This window comes from Centropristis striata, chromosome 13, assembly GCF_030273125.1.
Source record: "Centropristis striata isolate RG_2023a ecotype Rhode Island chromosome 13, C.striata_1.0, whole genome shotgun sequence".
Lineage (NCBI taxonomy): Eukaryota > Metazoa > Chordata > Actinopteri > Perciformes > Serranidae > Centropristis > Centropristis striata.
The window spans coordinates 24,831,917-24,856,576 of NC_081529.1; the positions used below are offsets into that span (position 1 = coordinate 24,831,917).

The 24,660-nt window shown below is 41.1% G+C and overlaps 1 protein-coding gene across 1 annotated transcript; it reads right to left on the reverse strand.

Moving 5' to 3' along the window:
- Positions 1-3,180: 3,180 nt before the first annotated feature.
- On the reverse strand, positions 3,181-20,577 carry LOC131984100 (C1q-related factor). The gene is made up of 2 exons (XM_059348977.1): positions 19,537-20,577; positions 3,181-4,257 (listed from the first exon to the last, which is right to left on the reverse strand). Exons 1-2 carry the CDS (start codon positions 20,143-20,145, stop codon positions 4,078-4,080), a joined length of 789 nt encoding a protein of 262 aa, XP_059204960.1. The 5' UTR covers positions 20,146-20,577; the 3' UTR covers positions 3,181-4,077.
- Between the last annotated feature and the right edge of the window lie 4,083 nt (positions 20,578-24,660).

The following is a 24,660-nucleotide window of genomic DNA, read 5'->3' on the forward strand; positions in this document are numbered from 1 at the left end:
AAATATATACATTGTCAAACCCTTAATTTATGGCAAAATTATTTTTTGACCAAAAAATTACTCTCAAGAAACCAGTGTAAGGAGGTGACACTTAAAATGTATGTACATGGTATTAATTTAAGTGTATTATTAATATGATATGAATTTATCTAAACATCACAGTTTTCTTCAATAGCGGTATATGTCTACACTCCTAAGCAGGATTTCACAAATCAAGAATAAAAACCACAATAAGGATGGATTGCAATGAAATAATTCTGGACAAACACTTAATGTTGTGGAGTAAATTGAGACTTTGTAAACTTGTGAGTCACCATCATTTACTGTAGTTTCCCCAGCAACAGATGTAGATTTGATACACCTGGGCCCAGTTGTCGCGCATCAGGATATGCAGGTGAGATAAATAACAAGTCATCACAGTTGCTCCTTTCTTGAGTGACAAACAAGCAAACGTTCAACATCTGCCAGGTGCATTCATAGGAAAAACACTGAAAAATACTGTAAAACACTGCCAAAGTGTTAAGGAGCTGTTGTGCTATCGTCTGCAACAGACAGATTTAAAAATAATTTAGGCAGGCAGGTTGATAGTTGGCACGAGGTTAAAGACAAGAAACTTAATGAGTCCTGAACATGTCAGGTATGAGTGAAATATCGTTTTTGGAATACTCCAGTTTTATTTGAATGCTTTTTAACTCTTTTCTAGCCACATTTCAACATCTGTAGCCGGCTGACTGACTACCACGTCATCTGGAACATTATCACTTCTGCTGGCACGCATGTTTCTTTTTCTCACTGCATCCATTGTGAGGTTGTTTTGCAACACACTAGTCAAAGGGGAGTTTTTCTACTGCATGAAAAAGTAATGCAAACTCATAAACCTTGTGTCAGACTGGGTCAGCATTCAGGACAATAAGCCTACCTCTCTACACACACTCCAGAGTTATATTTTCTGCCACTGCTCAGACCACAGCACATTCTCACATATAATATTCCTAATATTAAAAGCTGAGCTGCGACAATGCGAGACCCACTTTTTTCTCTCCATGTTGCTCTCTTTTGCAAAGCTTTTGCTGTTTTGTCAAAAGAAGAAAATGAACAGGAAATCAATTTTCCCTTTTTTGCCCCTTTACTTCTTTCACCATCTGTGTTTGAAAGAAGCTCTGACAGCTTCAAGTCCATTTGTGTTGAACAGCAGCCACTTCTCATTTTAATACCGGTTTGTGTAAAGCGGAACATTTCAAACAGAATCTGACCTGGTGTCAAACATTAAAACGCAGCTGGTAGATGCTTCTTTTGAGTAATGCTCCCGCTTTTAGTAATAATGTCTTCAAAATGACTGTGGAAGCGATTTACAGATGTTAGCGCCATTAAACAAAATGTTCTTCTTCTTTCCAGCATGCATTAGTTTCTAATATGCTAGAGGGGAATGAATGAAATGATACAGAGCGGGCTGACTGGCTCCGTTAAAAGCAAAGTAGTTGCAGACCAACATAGCAGCTAGTGTCACATCCCATTCCTGCCAGGTCTGAGGAATGTCCAGTCCCTGACACTTGTCCAATCCTGGCTATCTCAAGCTTTCTCCTCCAGCTTCACGCCGGCTAATCTCTCCTGACACCTCACACAGCCCCGACAGGGAATCACTCTACCCTGAAAACAATCCAGCCCCCCTCCCTCTCCACCCCAAATCAGCACCAGCTCCCCTCTCCTTGTGTCTGTCTTCCTTATATTTCTCTTTACCCTCTCCCTCCCTATCTATCCCTTCCCCATTACTTCTCTCTGTGGCCTACTCTTTCTCTCGTGTCTCCATCTGTCTTTGTCAAACCATATTCCGCTCCCCTTCTATCTCGCTCAATCTTTCCTCCCCCTGTCTTTTCTCCTCCGTCCACACTTCCTTGCTGGGTATATCATGCCTCTGTTGATGAGAATCTGCAAAGAGACGCTGTGATTGCCGATTGAGGAATAGCCTGCATTTCCTTAAGGACTCATCAGCATTCAACAACGGCTTTTTACTCCACCGGTGGATGCTGCTAAAGTTGGAGGGTCTTTATCTCCGAGCGCACCTTTGCAGATGGGGAGAAGCTCCACAGGATCACTATAAGATGGGACGGAGGGAGCATAAACACAGACATCTTTCCCTCGACACCCATCTCCCTAAATATACTTTATTTTTGGAGACAAAAGAGAGATGAGGGACTTGCTGATAAAAATCTTTTTTTAATGTTTGCACTGACAGGCCATTGTTAAAACTCTTAGTTTAAACAGAACAAGACACACACATTCCCAGTCATGTTGTTTGCACTGTAGCTAGTTAGTCTCACATCGCAAATTAGATTCTTTACAGATCTTATTCCCTAATTAGCGTATTTGGGATACAAGAATTCTCGTGAGACAAGTCACTCAAAAAATCCCATTTATTATTTAAATGTATTCAACAATTCCAAAAGATAAGATAGACAAACATGTCATAGATTTCATTTACAAGCTGTTTGTTCTCCTCATCGTATATATCTATAGAGGCTCCCCGCCCTACAGAGCGCAATCTCATTGGCTGCTGAGGGTTTTCTCTGTCATTGGCTGTAGCACAGAATAACTTTGAAAAAGAACGATGTCGCTATGGCACGGCACATGCTAAAATGCAGACACTCACTGGTATGCACAGACACATACTCACACGTGCAAAAATGCACATGCGTGCACACACACACACACACACACAGACACACACACAAACGTGCAGTCGTGATTGACCAAGTCGCTCACCCAATCATTTTCATTCTCAAGCAAGCTGTCAGGCCGCCATGTTGAGTAAATATTACCATAATGCCTGTGTGTCAGTGAGAATGCAGCTAATGAATGGATGACATCCAGTGAAGCTCAAAGACACTGAAACAGAAAGATTGCCCATTCTCTGTTACTGTGCCTGAACGCCCCCTCCACCTCCCCACTCACTTCTGACTCGCTCTCAGTCTTTGTGACTTTCTCTCCCTTCCACTTCAGAAGCCACTTTTTTTTTCTTCTTTCTTTCTGTTTTTTTTTAAATATCACTCTTAAGGCTCGGAGGTCAGCACAGCAAAGAAGAAGAACTTCAACCGAGTTACCTCTGAATCTGAAGATTTTCGCTTCATCACATGGCTGGTGGTGCCGAGTAGAGCGTCTACATAAAACTAGAACATCGAGGAGACGATTTGAACTCTACTTTTAATCCGAACAGCAGCAGGACATTGTGCATGTGCAAACAGTGTGAGGTGGTTCATGAAAAGGATATTTTCTACATGAGACGTTTCCTTTTTCTTAGATACATTGGAAGGTACAGTGCAGAATGTATTGTTATTCTCCACATGAACAATATATAATTATCTTGCTGTACCCAGCAATGAAGGAAAAACACCCACTGCCATGAAATACTGACAGTCTTAAAGATTTCTTTTCCAGCTGTTAGATGTCTGAGCTGCATCACAAATAACATCTCACAAACCCGTTCTCTCAGTCAAACAGGATATCTTCACAAGGGACAAATATATTCTCTTTTTTTTAATCTCATTTGTGTAGAATATTATGCATGTCTACAAAATAAAAACACACTCTAAGGAAATTGCACGGAACAACACTACGAGTTTCAGTCAATTGAGTCCACTGACAGTACAGCCGACTGTTGCCACTGAGGAGAGAAGAGGTGAGACCATCCACTTTTTGCAGGGTTTTCATTTTTGCTGTTGATATTTCTGTGCAATGGAGCAGGGCTGAAGAGGAGAAAACACTGAAAGCGAGGAGCTTCTGACACGTCGGCGGCGTGGCGAGGAGTGTGGAAGAACCAGCCCACATCCACCCCACGTCCCACTCATCCCACCCGGCCCCTCTCAGTGTGTCCTCAGGAGCTTTGCATCCAGGCTCGGCTACAGAGCCTGAATGCCTTTGCTGATGGATATGAAGCAGAGGTGTCCGTGATGATGGAGAGAATTAGGAAAACTAGAAAGCATTCCAGCTTTTACACTCACACACACACACACCCCAAAAACCCACCCCCCAACTCTTTCTCTCAATCTCTTCCTGTCTCACTGTCTCTGTGTCTGTCTGTTCTCAGTCTGCGTAGAGGATGAAGCCAGAGAAGGTGCTGTACTTGTTGTTGTTCCCTCCGTGGGCTTTGCCTCCGTCCAGTTTGATGTAAACCTCGTCCCCTGCATCCAGATGGAGGATGACGCTGTTAGAGGCGTAGTCATAGTTCTGGTCAGCGTCTTGAGCGATGGCACTGGCACGAACCTGGAAGAGCAGGGACAGACGGACATGTAGGAGAACAGGTAGCATGGTTAGAGGACATGGATTCATTCATTTCAAGTCATTTTGTCATAATAACACAGCTAGACATATATTGTATTCACTGATTCCAGTAGTGGAATCTAACTAAGTAGATTTACTCAAGTACTGTACTTAAGTACAATTTTGAGGTATGTGTACCTTGCTTGAGTATGTTTTTATTTTATGTAACTTTATACTTCTACTCCACTATAATTTGAGACAAATGTTGTATGTTTTACTTTACTACATTTAGCCGACACCTTTAGTGACTTTTCAGGTCAAGATTTGACATAAAATGATAAATGTAAAGTTGAGTAGACTTCTTTTTAAAAAAAATTAAAGCTAATAACAGTATAAAGTTGTTAAAATGAGCCCTATCTTAAGAAAATGAAAACGCTGCTTACATAAATGCATCCAAAATAATAATAATAATATTATTATAATATCTGCATAAGTACTTTTACTTTTGATCCTTTAACTACATTTTGATTCTGATTCTTTTGTACTTTTACTTATATAAGTTTTGAATGCAGGACTCACAGTGTTGTATTAGAACTTAGTACTAAATAAGGACCTGAATACTTTTTCCACCACTGACTGTTTCCAGTCTCCACCATTGTAAATGAGAGTTTAGAGCACTCTGCTATCTCCAACAACAATGCAAAATCCTCTACCCGTTTTACATTACTTAATAAAATATCAAGATTTGCAGAAAGATGTAAAGAATTAGATGTAAGTGCCAGAGTCTTTATTGATTGATTTTTTTTTATCTGTTCAAGAAAGTGCAGGAGTTAATGAGAAAATAGTGAATATATATATATATATGGATATGAAGCAGAGCATATATGTATATATATATATATATATATATATATATATATATATATATATATATATATATTTCATAATGATAAAAAAAATTAATAATTTGGGAAATTCCTGGAGCCATGCCTGCATTCAAAAACGAGTCTTGAATTGTCATCTATTGGTAGGGTTATGACATATTCGGATAATAGACTAGCAAACAAACAAGACCAAACTTGTTCAAACAGAACATATAAATGTCATTACTTTCCAGCAGAAGTGACACAGTTGCAGACAAAAATAAGCCTGAAAAAGAACTGCCACTAGTCTAAAAAAAATAAATTATTTGCAGTATATTGTTCAACATTACTAAATGTCACAAAGTTTTTTATTTTATTTTGAGGTTATGAATTAAATGAATTACTGGACACAACAAATAGTTCCTTCATATTGATATTAAACCTGCAGGACCAACCACAGGGTCAGCCAAACCTCAGGCCTTTCTGTCAAGCAGATTTATGGGTTCAATCAAGCCAGCGGTCTTCCACAGAAGACCTAACATTCGACCCTGGAACAAAAGGGCCAAAGAAAGTCTCAGAAACTCAACAACAAGGCTGGCTCTGTGGGCTTCTCATTGGAATTTACTGAGAAATATAATAAAAGAAACATGAAGGCTGCCTACTTAATATAAGCAGAAATATTCCAGAACGCATAGGGAGCAGTGACAATAATCTTTGGAATGAGTTTGCATATCATACAGGCATTTTTATCTCTATATTTGCCTTTGTCTGAGTGTATTTGTGTGAGCGTGTGTGTGCATGTGTGTGTATTCCGCCTGTCTGGCTATAAGACATTTGGAGCGGTTTCTAAATAACCTGTCCTGGCTAATTAAGACCTCCACCACAAACATGCTCTCTCTCTCTGGGGAGGAAAGTGAAGTTGCAGTGCCAAATGGGCGCTGAAACAATAGCTGTGTTCTCATGTGTGTATGTGTGAGACAGAGAGACTAATTGTACAAGAATGATTACTACAATTGCTTTATTTCAAGTTGCAATTTTTAAGACATGTAAGTGTCTGTAGCCTTCTCTTTGCTGAATAGAAAGAAGGGGGAGCAGGAAGTTAGGAGCAACCAGCAGTGACATATGGTAAAGGTCATAGACTGGATGTTGCCAGCAGTCTCTGTGTGCCTTTGTCTGCTGAGGCCTAATTAAATAGGATCCTCCACAACAGGCATAAACTTACACTTTATTGGCTGAATTGCACTGTTTAGTATTTGAACAGACATAAAGAATAAGGGGACTGATCAATATCGATGCTGCAGAACCAGAGATATCGTCTTTTTTATTCCATGCATTCGTCTTCCTTGTCAAAACCTGGAGCCAGATGTTTAAACGATGCAGACACACAAATACACATGCATGCTCCTTTTCCCACTGATAAACTGTTATTTATAAAGGAAGGACGTGCAAAGTATACATTCTTCAGGCAGGCATACGCACGGTTTTAACTGCGACTGATATCTATATATAAAAGCAAGAAGCGTGTCTGTGTGTGTGTGTGTGTGTGTGTGTGTGTGTGTCTAGGTCATATCTTGCTGACTGTTAGTCAGACTGACCTAAGATTTCGTATGTGGCTTGCGCATGGCACGAAGGTGTGCATCCTCGATTTTGAAGATTTTTTAAATCATTTTTCAAAATATAATTATATACGTAGGACGTGTTTCAGCATTGCACTGTTTCCGATCGGACGCCTTTTAGGGGAGCTCCGCCCCATTGTGTGATAGGCCTACACCTGGTCAGTAACAGAAGTCACTCTGGATTTCCACCCTGACTCATCTCATCTGTAAGTCTATTTAGCCTACCTATCTTTAGGAGTTTAAAAGTGCGCTACAAGGTTCAATTTTCCAATAATATTCAAATAGTTTCTAGCGAATATCAATGTTCATTGTGTATGTGCTGGATGTTCTATGTACCTTATGCAAAGTAAGTGTTTTATGGAGTTGCAGACATTGGCCTTAATTGAAAAATCATCTCACTCTGTATTTGGTCAATCGAAGTTGCATTTATACAATTAACTTTAATAATGATTAATTATTCATTTTATTTACATTTGAGCCACCATCTCTCTGTTAATGATCATTTCATTTGATGCTGAATTGTAAAGCCCTTTGTAAAGTCAGTTTCAACATGAATTAACCATTGATCATCCCTCTCATGAAATTTAACAATCATAATGATTGAGATTTTTAAGCAATAGTGGTTTGCAGAAACTTTGCAGACAATGTAGTGACAAGCTGCATTGTTGGAGAACTTTGTAGATGCCACACATTCAGTGAGCTGTGTTTCTCATTGACAGGTCTACAGTAATGGTTGAGTGGGGCACAGGTTTCAAAGTTCAAATGGCTGTTTTATGAAGCTTTTACATGAATAATGTCAGACTGATGGTGTAGAAATAAGGCTTGTGCATGTGTACACTGCTCCACAATGACTGAGATTTAAAAGCATTATCAGGTATACATGCAGCTTTATATATCTGATGAAAAAAATGCATATACACATAATTTCTGCTTGTGCATACACCCAGTTTTTGTCAACAATCTATGCAGTATTATGCAATTGGCCCCACATGCCTACATTACCCACAATGCAATCAACCCCATAAGTGTGCGACAGAGTTTTGGCTTACCTCCTCTCTTCATCTGACATAATTTTAAACAGTTTATCAGAATTTGTGCAGCCACGAAAAGGCTTTATTCAACTTTTTTCACATGTGTACTGGTACATAGTCCCCCAGAAAAGACTGTGCTGCAGGAAGATAACACTGAAGATAACAATTCAGCCAATAAAGACAATTTATGGCCAGTGTTCTTATCAACTTGATCTCAATCCAACTTACCATCAATTGTTAAAGACTTGACTAAAAGCAAAAAGTCCTACAAACAAGTAAGAAGTGATTGCAGCTGCAGTGCAGGCCTGGCACAGTATCTCATGGTCTGTGGGTTTATATGGGTCATAAACTGCTGATAAATAGACTGCAAAGACTAAACATTAACTTCATTTACATTCATTTTAATCTGCCAGATAACTTTGGTCACCTAAAACTGACTATAAAAAGGGTTATAATTCCTCGACTGTCCACCCAAATGAAACCTTAAAGTTGGTAGTTTACCCTAATAGGCTGTGCTTCAGAGCAAAGCGACCAGAAATATGGCGTCTTTAAATGCTTCCAGCCTCCACAGTATCTTAGCGCTATTAAACAGTTACTAACAAGGAGAACCGCTTAAATGGGAAAGAATCGAACCAAAAGATCATTATTTTCTCTTGAGATGAAAATAGAGTAGCACTGTACATCATTTAAAGTATCCATCGGTTAAATAAGCCAATTAGTCACTTAGTGTGGTCAGTAAGGTTGAATCGAAATCAATAGTTTACGTGCTTTTGAAGTATTTTCTTGTGGCTCATTATCGGGTCTCCAAAGTGCATCCTGGCCCTTACCTTGGCTCAGTGTTTGTCCACACAGCTTTAAATTGTGGCTTTTTTTTCGAGCGGTTGTCTACAAGCGGGCTCAACAGGCACCACAGAGGATGCCCAATAATTAGTTGGCATATTTAAGCAGTGCACACAACAGGCATATTGACAAATGTTAGGAGAGGCCAGCTACTGACCGAGGTCTCCTGAACAGAAAGGAACACTGGTGCCAAACCTAAAAGAAAGCCAGATTCTCCTGACATTAACCCATAAGAACCCAGACCCATAATCCTTAAAGGAAAATTATGGGGGATATACCACAGACCAAGTGGACACATAGAACTCATAATGATGTTTAAAAAAATAATGATAATACTACCCCTAAATGTCAAAGATCTGTGATGTGACATATACGATACATTGGGTGTTTATGGTATTTATGTTTATGATGTTTCTTATTTTCAAATACAAAAATTAGACACATTTTCTGCTTACAGAGACACAAATTTGCCTTTTTCTTTGCATCTCCACAACATTTATCAAAATTGTGACATTTATATTGCTGTTTAACAGCTGTTTATGTTGCTGTTTTTTTTGTCAGATTTGTTTTTAAGTCACAAAATAAGAATAAATCAATAATGAATAGATTATTATTTTTGTTTACATCTCCATAACATATATATAAAAAATTGTGACTTTAATTTGTTCAGGAATTATGGTCAGTAACAAATACGTTTTTTGAAATTAGCTACTTTTTCACATTTCTGTTGTGAATATGGGAGATTCTGGAAGATTTAAAGTGTTTGTTACATGGGTGTCACCATGGGTTCTTATGGGTTAACATACATTAAAATCAATTTGTTAAAGAACCTTAACAAGTTATTATAGTTATTATTGTGTTTTTACTCTACACTCTCTTTCTGTGGATTATTTTCATTAAGCTTATTTTCATAGAAGGAATTGTTCAGAATGATTGAAGTAGGGTTGTATGAGGTACTGTTCCACAGTCATTAAATTACCTCCAGTAGACGGAGGTCTGCACACCCCCACATTGTTTCTGTGTGACTTTGGTGAATCCAAACTAAGCCTTTTAAACACCAAAGTCACACAATAACACACACGAAGCAAACCAAACGATCAAGGCATCGTAGACCAGTAACTCCTGTGTTCTGCAATGTCAAATGACTATTTTTTTCACTGGAGTCTGATGGCTTTGAAGACAGCATCGATAAGCGATTTACATAAACAGGGCTGTCTGACGGCAAGGTAAAGCCGTGAAAAAGACATACAGTACTTAACAAATGTATTTCACCACCGGTTTGTGCCACAGCTGTCCTAAATTAACAGCATTAGTAATCACCAAAATCATTTTTTATCTTTTTGTAATGGTTAAGCTCTTTAACCGAAATTATATTTTTAATGCTAAAATATAGACATTTTTGTTATCCATGCATTTTCACATTTACTGTTTTACAAAAAAAAATAGTAAAGCACGTTATTATTTCTTGATTAAGATGTCAAATTAAAGTTATTTACTTGCACTCCTAAACAGAAAAATGAGTTTTCGTGGTTGAATGTTCAGCTTGATTAATTTCTGAAGTCCAGTGAGCCAGCTTAAATTTGGGTATAAAAAGCTGAATTCAGTTTATTATTTGCCAAATAAATAACAATAACATTTTAGTTTAAAACAAGCTTTTGAAAGATTTCTAAAAATATTCATGTTTTCTCATTTTTATGACAGGTGGTCTGATAAATTTGTTAAGCGCTGTATATAGAGTGCACTTAAACAGAGAGTATTTGGTGACTAAAATACACTTGACTCCTTCCGATGTCCACAGCAGTACAGTACAGTATAACCCAGCTTCTGTGCCCTTACTCCTGCCTGCTTCTCCAAACTGGGGGCGTTCCTACTGTCATCTACTGTAAGTATTACACTGACTATGGATAAGTACCTCATAAAACCCCACTTGAAAAATTTCAAATTATCCCTTTAAGGATGTTCTTCCTCTTGTCTTTTCTGCTATAATAGCTATCGTGGTTAATGCTTAACCCTCAGCTCATCCTCAACTGATTTATACAACCTGCTGCAGGAAACTTAAGCGTTTAAAGAAGTCTTATTATAAAAGCAGGTGTCATGAGCTGGATAGTCAGTGGTTTGAATCTCTGCTACAGATTAGATATATTTAGAAACGGCAAATTGTTCCATACATTTGTTTATTTACAAGCTGTACAAGAGTTAGAAGCCTCTGATAGACACCAAAAGAAGCATGCGAGAGTCTTAAGTGCTTTTCCCTGAGCTACACAATGACAAAGAGACAGAGATACCCTCGAGGCTAGAGTGAGTCTTTCCTGCACCACTACTGTAAAAAGCATTTAAGTGGTGAGGTGCCATCTCTGTGACACTTTATATTGAACCTGGCCAAACCGGGCTGTGTGCTGGTAATGTATTACAGAACATCTCTCCACAACATTTCGTCTCAGTTGGGACAACACTTCTGCTAACATCCCCACATAAATCAACATTGTGAGAGCTGACACAGTGTTTCTCTGTGTCGCTGGGTGTGACGACCGTTATTAGCACTGATTTTCCATCATTCATCATTAAATACAGGAGCTGCAAAACATTTCCCAAAAGTTTCACCGTAATAAAAACGTACAGTTTTTAATTAGCTGCAGATAGCTGTGCCTCCGAATCATTATGAGGCTTTTAGTCATAGGCCAATATGGATTTCTTGTGAAGTCCTCTTGCAACCCATCAGACATTCTCTGAATGATTTTCAAAGAGGAGCTGTTCTTTGCGTTGCCTTTAGCATCGAGTAGAAGCAGAGAGGAGCAAGGTTGGCACTTCTTTAACCGTCTCAACAGGATTATTGTCAGTGGTTTAAAATAAAAAAAAACTCTATTTTACAGGTGGGATGAATAGAAACAGAAAAAGGTATATAGAAGACTTTTATAGTGAGCCAGATGAATTGAAAATGACATCAATCGTGGGAACAACGCTCAAAGTAATCAGAGAATTTCTAATGACCTTCCCCAAGCTGCAAGGAGAAAAAAGACTCCTACTACATCTTACAAATCACCTTCTTTATGTTTGAAGGAGGAGAAGGTTGGGAAAGGATCTTGAATGTTTTAACAACATGCCACAGACAGGTGAGGTCACGTTGGTATGAAGTGTGCAGCTGCTGTAAAGGCTAATCTGTATAATTAAATTCTGAGGAGAGGTTTTAAGATGCAGGCGTAATATATGGAATATTGTACTTTTTTTTATTGTTTATCCTCCTGATTAAATCTAGCACAGCTCATATCAATGTGCAAACAAAGCCTCCTGTTCTGATTCTCAGATGCCGGCGTCCAGAGCATATTAATATGATATGATGTGCCCCGAGTGTGCAAAGTCAACACCATCCTATTAGAGGGTTACCGCCTTGGGTTGGTGAGGGAGTGGGTGATGATGGTTCAGGAGGATTTGTCAGCTGGGATTTTAATGAAACTTTATCAAAATCGTTGCTCCCCAGGTGTTCACACAGAACCTGGGGACCTCTGGCAATGTCATGTGTAAAATATATTTTAAATTATTCTCTTCGTTTGCTCTTAGAGGAAATTTTAGCCGTTTTCATGTGCATGATTTATGTTTTTTTATGTGCAGAGGCAGGGGACAGCACAAATATAACATTTTCCTTAAGCAGAGATAGACTGAGCAAAGCCCTGGTGAAAGCAAACCTCCCTGAAATCTTCTTCCACAATGATATTTTTGTTTTGTTTTGTTTCTTTGCTCTAATGGTTTTTATCCCCTTCTGAGACTAACTGCCGCAGTCTAGGCCTCCTTCGTTTGCTTTCAATGATAAGCACGCATGAATAAAGCCTCGCCACTTTTTGAAATAATGATCAGTTGGAGCTATTTTTCTTTTTTTTTATGTCTCGGGCGCACACAGGGAACTTGTTAGGGATATGAGGTTCAAATGCAGGGTATGGCAGATGTATAGCGAGAGACGGGCAGGACAAACAGCCAACTGGCAGTGCGTGACCTTGACGCGGAATATGTAGAGGAACTTTGACAAGACAAACAAAGCATGAGGCTGTAAGCGCCGGCTCCAGCGATGGTAAATGAGGTGTCAGGCAATGTTGTCTTCCTTGTGGCTGCTCGTGCGTGTTTGCATCCGTCATATCGTCAACGTGATGGCTTTGATTGAACAATATTCAGAGTGGAGACACGGAAATTTCAACACTCTGCTCGGGCTTAATAGATAATGCGAGGCAGAAAATGTGAACTGTAGATTCTCTTAACACTGTGAATATGAACATCACAGTTATCAATAATAGTTATGCGCGGAAACTGAGATACATTTGTGAATAGTGACTGTCTCCACAATGAAGCGGTACATCTGTTAACAATCTATTGAAAAGGCATTTTCTATTATTTTCAGGTAGCAGCTGTAGAGTGTGCTTCTATTCGAAAGCCCTTATTAGAATGCTGTTTATGAAAATCATGACAATTTGAAGTTTTATCTGTTGTCTGCTGCAGGAGGAGCCAGTAGCATCCCACTGGGACATCTTACAAGAGGCTTTGTCACTGTGACAAGGACATGTCTCGCAGCTTCACTGACAGGGATTTGTTGACTTGATGTTGAGCCTCCATTTTGGATCAACGAGTCTATTGGTCCTCTTTAAATCAAAGTGTACTGCCATCTAATTGTGTTTGAACATTCAAGCCGTGAACTGCATGCCTAATAGCAGCTTAGATACCTTGCCGCCGCTATTGAGCACAGTCCAACATTTCTTTGCAGCGCACAACAAACACACAGAGAGTAAAGGACACACACACAGACACACACATGCGTCGGAGTGCACGGGCATACACACGAGATGCAATTTTACTGAAATAATGAGAACAGGAAATTACAGCGGGTTGCAAGAGAATTGTAGTGTCAGAAAGCGCCGGGTCTCCCATGTGTTACAGGTTTATTTGTCGGAGGAACCTAAGTGAAAACATGATAAGAGGAATGAAATGGTAACAGGAGATTTGCCATCTGTCAGACGAGAGTAGGAAAAAGCTTCCTGAATTAATTTCACCAGCTGTTCTCTTTGTACCTGCTCAGCATCCTTTGAAAGAGGACGACTTTGCTGCACAAACCTCTCGCTGTTTATGAAATTGCTCATTCTAACGCTAAAGGTGAGTCAAGTGTCAGATCATTAGTTTATTACTAGACCACCAACATTTCAAATACTGCAGGAACCTCTATAGAGGCCAGAATAACAGAATCACAACACGAGCAGTGGCGACAAAGAGGAAGAAATCAAGACAGCTTCTCTTGAAAGAGCCACTGAAAGAGGCTTGTCAGAGGAAACAGCGGTGGGGAAAAAGAGGCATCAACTTTGACCTGCAATCCAGCCACTCTTTTCTTTCCTGTCTGCCTCATCACGCTCAGTTAATTACTGAGATACACAGCACTGTCTGCCTCCAGCCCCAACACCAAAACCACAATCATTGCTCCCGGCATTGTCTGAAAAGACACTTTTACTGCAAAAATGTTCAACCTTTGTTCACACTAAGCCTGTTTTTCCAGTGCTTCCTAGTAACCCTGAGGCGCTGAGATTTTCCCCTTTTTTTTCTTTTTCTTAAATGGAAAAAACGATTCCTCTAAAATGAGGCAAAGAGAATTTCTGTGTAAGTGCAGGATGAGAGGCAGACTGTCAGCTTTGCCATGACATGCATTTTTCATACAGTAGCCGATTCATCCTCGCTTACTGATTGTTGATTGTCTTACCCACATTCATTTTAAGGGGAGGGGGCAGAAGGTGTTAAACACATTGATTTATGTAGCAGACTGTGAGTCATTTGAAGCCATCGACTTGCTGCTTTTCTGTGAAGAGGGAGAGGATAATTGTGGGTATCACTGAAGACTGAATTCGGGGGACGGCTAAATGTCAGGGGCGTGGGGAGAGACGGAGAGAGAGATGTTTGCATAAGAGGGCCAGGGGCACTTGTCTATCTCCCATATGGCCCTCATTATAATGAAGAAGTCTTGTGAGTCAACACCATAGCATCCTTGAGTCAGCCAGCCACAAGAGACAATCCAAAGCCTATTTTCGACCGTATGTTTTTGCACTCACGTATACACAAGACATTATAGCAGTATTTCATGAGCTACTTAATGTGAGATGCCAGCGCAGGGAGTGTGTGCTCTGCTGGGCTCTAATGGCTCTCTATTTAAAGAGCTCAGTGTAAAATGTTAGTAAAAAGTAGTAGAATTATTACAGACAAGTGGTGGGCAGTTTTCGAGCAAGTTTTGAAACTTCACCAATAAATGATAGATTTTCTTCCCCGTGCTTGCAGATGACAGCCCGATGTCATCTTGACATTTCCAATCTGTGTGGTATTTCCTAACAACATGGGCCAATCTTCATCTGATAGCCCTCGCACCTAATTAGACCAGCTCTAATGTTCCACTCGGCAGAGTGTCAAATCCAATGTCCAATTACACAGCAGATCAAGGCCAAAGGTCCGCCTCCACTACCTCTCTGGCTGATTATAGAAGATATGCCACGGTATACATCACACAGGAAGAAATGGATCTGTCAGAAGAAGGAAAGAGACACGTACATGCACACATACACATAAGGGGATCAATACCGCAGGCGAAGAGGCTGAGGGACTGAGGGTGGCTCTCTCAAACCCTGTCTGTCTATTTCAGACAGAGTCTCTCTGTTACACCAGGCAGACACACAGAGGCCTCTCAGTGCTGAAGTCAGACCACGATGAAGAATAGCAGGTCTGAACATTACCAGAATGTTAAAATCAATCAAGTCCAAGTATTGCTGTATGTGTTGGTGGACACCTCATGTGCTTTGAATCGCATTTTTCTTTAATTTCTTTAATTCTACCTTGTGAAAAATCAATAAAGACCCCCAGCCCATCTTGAGAGACAAGCTATTGAATAGAATCTATTTTTGTTATTCACACCTTTCTTTAGAGCAAATAACCTAAACCAACAGAGCAGACCCTCATCCAGATGGCTCAGCTCCTATGTTTAATGTTGGGATTGACACCACATGCTAAACACAATGCGTGGGTTTCACCTGGATACACATCAAACAGAGCTGAAGACCCCCCCAGAGGTGTCTGTGATGGACTCAGGGGAATGGTGTGAGGGGGAAATGACATGTAACTGAACTTGAACAGCACAAAAAAATTCTTGTTTTGAAGCGAGCAGAAAAACAAAATCTAAGAAAAGGATGGCACGCTCTAACTTATTCTGTTATAGTGCAATGCATCACTTGAGAGCAATGAACAATATTGATGGCATTGTGTGTTAGCACATCGATTCTGTGATACCGCAATCTGGATTCTGTTTTGCTGCCTCTTTTTTTTTTTTTTTTAAAAAGAAGCTTTCCTTTTAAGATGAAAAACTTTCTGCTCCTTTGGAAAAAGTGAGCTCCTGTAGACCTGACATAGAGGAGAGATGGAGGGCAGCGCACAGTTGGGGTGGGTGGAGGCAGTGGGTTAGGAGGGTGGGGTGGAGGTGCGCGTGTGTGTGTGTGTGTGTGTGTGTGTGTGTGTGTGAGCATGTGTGAATGCGTGTGTATGTGAGGAGGAGACTGCAGCGGTAATTGCTAAGGAAGAGCCATGTGCACGAAGGACGTTGAAGCTTATTAAAGGAGGAGACAGAGTGATTATTCACTATGGTCCTCTTGAGAGACTGACGCTGAAGTCATTGCTTTTAATTAACTCTGAAACGGTTTTGCGGATTAATAACAATATTAAGAAGGGAATGGAGAGGAGAAGCGCAAACACATCCTGGATCTGGTTCAAGCTTTTTAATTACAATTAAATAGACTCGATGGCACAATAGCACAATAACTATGTCTTTTCTGTCCTCTTTTCTTTCTCCTCCTTCTCCTGCGTCCATTGAATTTGTCTTCATTGTCGCTGCTGTGTCCCTCGGGATGTGTCCAAGACAGGTTATAGCAAGGCATTGATTTACTGGAGAGAGTCAGAATATTTGGCACACGTGCAAAAAAAATCAGGCGACGAAGAAGCCAAAAGAGAGTGTGGAGAGGAACTTGGAAGGCGGATAAATAGTGCAGGGCTGAAAATAGATTTCTTATTTGTTTGTTTACCAGGAAGCTCACTTTTTTATTTTTTGGTCTAGCTTGAAAAGTGTCAAAGTTGTGGGGACAGTGATGTGGAAGTGGAAGAAGGAGAGGAGGAGAAATAAAGTAACCCATGGATGGTGATGGTGTAGACACAGCTTGTGAGAACCCCTGGAGTGGGGAGGAGCACATGCTGGAGTAAAACAGCACTGCAGGGTCTGGAAACCCACTACTTCACTAAAGCCAAAAGATGATAAAATACTAGTATTGTCTACAATTCCCTGGCCTCCCCCGTCCCAACTCACAGCGTAGCTTTTTGCAGCCTTAATGAGCTGAGGAAAGCACCAGTGTGACTGTAGGAGCTTCAGTTTGACTCTCAGCACTTCATCAATGATGTAGCATGAGTTGGCCCAACATTTATAACCATTCACAGTCATTTACACAGACTGAGGCTCTGGGGCCTTCACCATCAGCCCAACACAAAACCTAATAAACACCACAGCGAGGGGACAGCGTGTTTATGTATACGCTGTGCATAGGACGGTAGAAGACAGAGAAAGAGACGCACTTTATAAACATTACGCGGGTCTCTGGAGATGCACACTGTGCGCGTCTAACTTAAGTACCTCCACACCCTCCTCTTGGGAGCACAATGAAGCGGGAACAGAAGGCGTTTTATAGGAACATATGTTCTTCTTCCCCTATTATATATCAATGCTTTTACGCCCACCCATAAACATTACTGTTGAGTGAGACATTATATATAGAAGGCGATTGCTGTAACTCTCTTTTTCTTGCTGGGCGTGAACTTGGCGAGGGTAAAGGAATTAACCTCTGGCTGCCTCGGTGAGACTGCAGGTTCACCCTACAGAGCCGGGACCAGCTGTTATTTTATCTCCATGCTGCACATATATATACTGTACTGCACTTATAATGCAAGACCCAAACATATTTCTGCTTTCATCTAACTCTTTCTTCATTAATTATCATGTTTTATATATATATATATATATATATATATATATATATATAAATAATATAAATATTCCACTTGGCAAAAAGACTAAAGACTTAAGAACAATTTCTTTTACAGCCAGCAGATGTGAAACATATCAGAGAGGCTGTTAGGACATGATGTGAAATGACAGTTGGAGGATCAGATTTGGTGTGTTTAAACTTATATTTATTATTCATCTCTTTTCATGGCAGGGCTCTGTGTGTGTGTGTGTGTGTGTGTGTGTGCGTGTGTGTGTGCGTGCGTTTGTGTGTGTCTGACTGTAGGACAAGCTGATGAGTAAGAAAACCCAAATGTTCGTGGAACTGATGTATTTCCTGTGTTATGTCAGTGTGATTTCACTTATTCTGTACAGTAAGAAAAATGTCTGTCACCAACAGGATATCTCATTAGAGTGCTGTGTCTCCATGTGTACAATTCACTTTGAGTATAAAGATTATGGTGGGAATAGATCAAGTGCAGCTGAGCTTGCAGTTAAAATTACAGAAGCATGATGTGTGACTGTGTGAAATACAATGCAGACCACCCCTTTCTGTTTTTTTCTTTTCGATGCACTTAAACACAGAATTTAAGTGTTTATAAAGTATTGAGATTTTGCATTCTCTTTGCATGTCACAGAATTTGGTTTTTCAAGATGAAATGTGAAGGCTTACTGTAGCATAAAGGCTTTAAAATGCATATATTTTCCAATTTCATGTTTGCCATAATGCAAACTATATGAAAGAGACGCAGTTGCAGCCCGAGCAAACAAAGCAAACATTATCTGCAATAACTGCAGTACATAACATCCATCTTTTTTTTTATTTTTTTCCACGCAAAACGGATTTCGGAGCAACTTTGAAGATAAGAGATCTGACGGCTGATCGGAAAGCTGCAAACTACACTGGCACACATTAACCGACCTGAGAAGACCCTCGGGGGGCGCAAAATAAAATTAGAGCTCCATTAAAACGATGCATCAACGAAGCCGAGAATAGATCATGTAGACGTCCTAATGCATTTAACACGACTGCAAAGACAGATGGGTGCAGCAGTGGACAGACAGCATGGTCCGGTGGGCTTCCACAGACAGGTATGGTCCAAATATTACCGAAATGAATATTTCCCCCTCCCCTCTTTACACTTGCAGTGCAGACGAGCCACTAAAGCCCTCTAAAAGTTATTTGAGGCATTTATGATAAAAGACACGGACGGCAATTGTGTGTACACCCTGGCGTTTATAATTATAATTTAAAAATGGCAATAATAGTAATAACTATAACAATAATAATAAAATCTTGACTTTAAAACAACTCGAAATACAGGGAAGTTTACGCATAAAATACACACTAAAATATAATAAATACCAGGCGACCACATTTACCATTTTCAACTCCACTCTTTATCACGATCACTCCAGGTCTGAAACACTATAAATGCCACTATTTCGACACAAGCTGCCATTAAAATCCGTTTACATATTGATCCACATTCAGAAAGGCGGAAAATTTTACTGCGTAAAAGGCAAAAAAGATCGGCGCGCCCTGCCCGTTCAGCCCGAACAGTGACCGTCCTTTGGATCCCGGGACGCGGCAATGTCAGGACGCATCATGCACAGAGAGGGTTGCAACCAGTCAACACATCTTTATCTCCAGGCGCGCTGGGTGCCACAGCTGTGCGCTCTGGGCTTTGGAGGCGCACGGCAGATGCGCACACTTGCCTTACAATGTCACTTTTTATTTACTGGCTTTTCTAAAAAAATCCAGCAATGTGGATTTTTTTTTTTAAGAGAGAGCTTGATGGTAGAGGGAGAGGAGGAGAGTGAGCATCAGAGGAGTCAGGTATCACTGAGGAAAGCAAACTCAGAAAAAGTTTCAAAGCACTAACCTGGCCATTCTTGCAGAGGTCTGCCCACATGCTGGTGCCATCCCCTCCTCTCATCAGCACATGGTAGATGAAGAAGTATGTGCCTGGTATGCTGCAGATGAATTTGCCCGAAATGCCATCATAGTTGTTGCCGAGGTTGGTGACCACGTCGTCAAACTTGAGGATCTCATAGCCTTCGTGCGGGTTCTTAAGCCCTGCATAGAAGGCCACCCGAGGCACCGTGCTGTAGGTAGCTGTGCTGATAGCTCCGTTTCCCCCCAGACCCAAAATCCCAGTCCTTCCCTGATCCCCTCTGTCACCGGGAGGCCCAGCAGGTCCTGGCGGCCCCGGCTCTCCCGGTGGTCCAGGTGGTCCGGGCTTGCCTGGCCTGCCAGGCTTCCCCTGTGGGCCCTGCAGTAAGGTGGAGGGTGGAAGCACGTTGCTGTGGTCGCTTAAAGCCTCTGCCTCAGCCTGTAGACCGGTGGAGCTGGTGCTGCTGGCTGGAGTGCCCTTGTTCAGGTAGGGGTCGCACACCATACGACAGGTGCCCAGCATCTCATAGTGGCTGGCATCTGTACCCACAGAGCTGACGAGCACAGGGATGAGGACCACCAGCACCAGGACCAGCATAACCCCTACGGCAGCCGCCACCAGGGTCTTCCTCCCGATGCTGAGTCGGGGAAGGGGCTGCGCTGCCAGCGTGGGTCTCCCGGGGGCGGAAATGGTGACTGCTTGGTGTGGGGAGCCTGTCACCGTCGAAAGGGATCCAAAGATCCCGAGAAGAGTTGCAAGAGGACCGGCGAGTGTGTGAGGGTGAGACAGAGACCCACATACACTTGATACTCCACTGCTCTGCTCAGTCACACTAAAGTAGGCAAACAGTCACTCATACATACAAAAAGACCTAAGGAAACCCAAGCATACACAGGGAGACATTCAGCCCGTACTTACAAACACAATCTGACTTGTGAGAAGAAGCAAGAAGGATGCAGATCCCAGAGGAATGGAGTGAGAGACAGAGGGAGCGAGACAGAGAGAGAGAGAGAAAGAGAGAGAGAGAAAATGATGAGAGTGGGTGAGTATGAGAGATACAGAGCAGCCACTGGATCTGTGTGCGCGTGTGTGTGTGTGTGTATGTGTGGTAAGTTTGTGGTGCCGGATTCTCAGGCTTGGCTTTTTATACGGCAGTAGCAGCGCAGCACCCCCCACCCCCCCTTCCTCCATCCCTCCCTCCCCTCTGCTCCCCCATCGAGTGAGAGGTTGGTGTGGTTACGTCCCCTTCTCTCTCTCCGGCTCACTCAGAGGAAGGGCTCTCATCACATTGCATTTCTTTCTACCACTCTCCTGAACCATGGGAGAACCAACACAACCCCTCCGACCATCTCGCTCCCCCCCTCTTTCATCCCTCTCTTCCCTTCTCCCCTTGCTCTCCCTCCTTCTCCCCACTTTTGATGCCGTTTCTCACTCCCTTGCTTTCTCCTCTCTCTCATCAGCATCCAGACTCTAAAAATAAAGATGGAGCTGTGGAAAGACAATCTTTTTTTTTCTTTTCCTGGAGGTGGGTTCTAGAGATTCATGCATAGACTGTATGTGCACAGACACAAGACAACACTTAAATGTGCTGTGCCAGGAAATGCTAGCGGCTTCTCAAATAAAAAAAAAAAGGTGCTAATTACAAAACTTAATGCCAAGAAGAATTACACAAGCCAACAGATTAGCCTGTATAACACAAATTAAACATGCAATAACACATGAAGATCTGTTTGGAGACTTTTAAAAATGATCTTCAAATAGTGTCACTTCTTAAGACTTAAAGCAGCCAACCTGACTTTCCATTAAGGGCCACCAACGCTCTGTTATTTTCTTCACCTCTTTGCCTTTCCCCCGTGTCAATAACCCTGTTTCTCCACCTGAATGCACTGACACTGTGTGTTATTGGTATCTTTTTTTAGGTATTGATTTCATGGTTTTTATCAAATCAAGGGTCCTAGTTGGGAGAAAAAAATCTATATGCAGCAGTGATGTCATTTGTTTGACATTTTCATCCCTTAGAGTGATGAATGGTGAAGTAAAAAAGCAAATGACAAAGTCTTAGGATGGCAAACAAACATAGTCATCATGTGAAAGACGTGTTGTGTTTGCAGAAAGGTTCAGTGTCTCTGGTCTCAGTGCAGTGCAGAACACAAAATGGGCAAATAAATCAAGTCGGATGGAGAGAATATGGCACGTTCATGTCAATATGAATATTGGGAAAAAAGTGTTCATTTCAGCCTCACAAAAAACAGCAGAGGCGGATTTGAACTGATGTCTCTGGCTTTGAATCACACAACTGAAGCCAATACAGCTGCTAGCTCAACACCACACACAATCCAATGATGTGCAGTTCAAGGTCACAGAAATCTAAATGATCAGTTTCAATATTCAGCCTGTAACAATCATGTTTAAGTGTCTGGTACTGTTTGTCCTAAGAGGATTTAAAAACCATCATATGGCTGTTTCAATGAGTCAGCATGTGAATGTTTGAGGGTGCTTCATGTTCTGACGTCAACACATTTTCGGGTAAATGTGGTCGTGCTTTCAAGCAATGGCGCCTTAATGCACAGGCTTACCGGAGCTTAGTTCCTGGGCCCTGGTCCTCTGACAGAGTACCAGAGCTTGAAAAAATGTATATCGTTAGCCTCAGAGCGTAATTGCCTAAGTCATTTTTTGGCCAAATTGTGATATCTGCCTAACTTTACTCTCCTACCACTGCTGCATCTTTCTGCCTTATTGCCTATGTTCTCAACCTATCAGAACACTTGTTAGAGTCCAAAATCACTTTCTGCCTTAGTCATCTCCTTGACTTGGGCATTTTTGCCGCTACATACAAACCAAACTACATTATTTATATGTAAGAGAAAAATTGCCTTAGTCAGGGCATATTCTGCCTTAGTCACTTTTATCTGTTATGAAATCGATGTGTTACATTTTTTATGCAAATGTTCACACTTCTATTTGAACTTACTGTTACAATATCAATTAAGAATACCAATGGGCTTACTAAAAATTGTGTATTTTTTTGTTTCCCGAAAACGTTCAAATATGACTCAGGCAAATATGCTATGAGGCTAACGATATATACAGTAAATTATACATTTTAACATATTTGCACCACAGCTGCCATTAACAATATTGAGCCATGGAAGTCACAGAGGTTTCCCGTGCATAGCTATAATGATCAGTGTCCTCAGTTAATGATGACACTTAGAATTTGGTTCAGTAGATATAAATTAATTGGGACCCGGTCGTGCAGCCTATTATTTATAATAATTTATAAGTATGCTGAAGTCGTGCAGTCTCACCCCACTATTTATAACTCGTGCACATACAGTTTTAGAGTCAGAGTCGGTTATAATAATGCAAAATGAAGTCAATATAACATTTTTACAGTTGCATGATCAGCACCATGGACAGCACCTCACATCAAACATGCATCCAAAAGACTCAATATTTTAACTTCCTAAAGGCTGGATACACAATTCAGGATTACAACTTGCACAGAAATTATACAAAATTATGATTTTGGCTTACTTATAGAAAATAAGTGGTTTAATACCAGTTTTTAAACTGGTGTTTGTGATGTTTGCTGAGTTTAATTTAAAAGACTGTTTGTCTTGTGTTGTGGCTGTGCACTAAGGCCTACTTGGTTAATATCCAAGACTTATTGGTGACATATTGTTTTATACTGACATGTTTAATATTCTGTTTACTGCATTCATTATTTTCACAGTCCACAGACAGTTCAGGTTTTAGGTCCACCAGGTGTTTTTCACTGACCAGTTCCACCTCCCTGTTTAGACTGGTACTAATCAGTGAAATCAGATGGTGGAGTCATTGGTTGGAATAAAAATCTGCAGATTCTTGGCTCTTACACGGTCGCCCATTTCTGGCTTGTACAGGACTGTTTGTGCCTGAGCTGGACCGAGCTCTTGTGATGGATTGAGATGGATCAATGAGCAGGACGCCTGACTATTTGTCACCACTACACTTGACATATCACCAGTTATTTTTGCTGCATTTCTCTCTCTTCATCATCATTAAACTTCAGTTGCAAACTTATGGCATCACCAGTCGCTTATCTAATTTATCACTGAGCAGAGTTTGTGAGATGTACACAAATAACTGGTACACCAGGTGTGCCTGCAATGCATATTTGCCTGTTGCCTGTTTTTTTATTCCTCATAACAGACATGGAGTTTGCCTATACGAGGAAGCACACAAGCCCTAAATTGGTTTTGGGGTTTGTTTAGGGGGCCATTGTTTGTTCTTCACACCTGTCGGCTGTAACTGCCAGTGAGATCACTGTGCCCCAAATCTCTAAATCTCCGAACCACAGAGATCAATGCACACCAGAGAGGACAAACAGAGCGCGATAGAGATGAAAGAGAGATGAGAAAGATGGGGAGACAAGCAATAGAGAGAGGAGCAAGAGGTGCAACATGGAGAGGGAGTTAACTACCGTGACAGCTGAGCTTCATATCAGTGGTGCTGGTTTGTTTTGCTTGATTTGTTGGAGCATATAGGGAGAGAATCCATGAGTGTCAGTGACTGGTGGTAACATGTATTTAATGGATGTGACATGCTGTGAAATCCTGAATTGCTGCATGTGGTAGAAACAGATTTTAAACATCCGAGTTGCATTTTTGGGGCTGTTTAATAGATGCCATATTTTTTTTTTAAAGAGTTAAGAGGTCACAAAAGTGGTGCAAAGTTAAAGTTCCTGTCAACTGTAGAGGTTGAGTTGCGTCACCTAGGGCGTGATGCGCTCCAGTGAACCCATTTGGCATTGTTGGCAGGTAGGAAACCAGACACAGGCTCTCAACCTTTTAATGCACTGGTTGGTTGTGGCACTTCTCGAATGGGAGTGGAGCTGAGGTGCTGTCAGGTCGGGTCATGGGTAGAGATGACCCCGGCACAAGGCCCAGGGGTGGCCTACACAAAGATCATGGTGCTGGAATGGCTGTAGATTAGGAGAATTTAGTCCTTCTGTCCATCTATCTATAAAGCAAGGAGCGTGTGTGTGTGTGTGTGTGTGTGTCTGTGTGTGTGTGTGTGTGTGTGTGTGTGTGTGTCTAGGGCATATCTCACTGACTGTTAGTCAGACTG

What these genes read in the sequence shown, in the direction of transcription:
- LOC131984100 (XM_059348977.1), bottom strand. Translation starts at nt 20,145, where the DNA reads ATGCTGGTCCTGGTGCTGGTGGTCCTCATCCCTGTGCTCGTCAGCTCT. An exon ending in ACCTCTGCAAGAATGGCCAG is followed by an intron (nt 4,258 to 19,536) that starts GTTAGTGCTTTG and finishes CTGCTCTTCCAG; the next exon opens with GTTCGTGCCAGTGCCATCGC.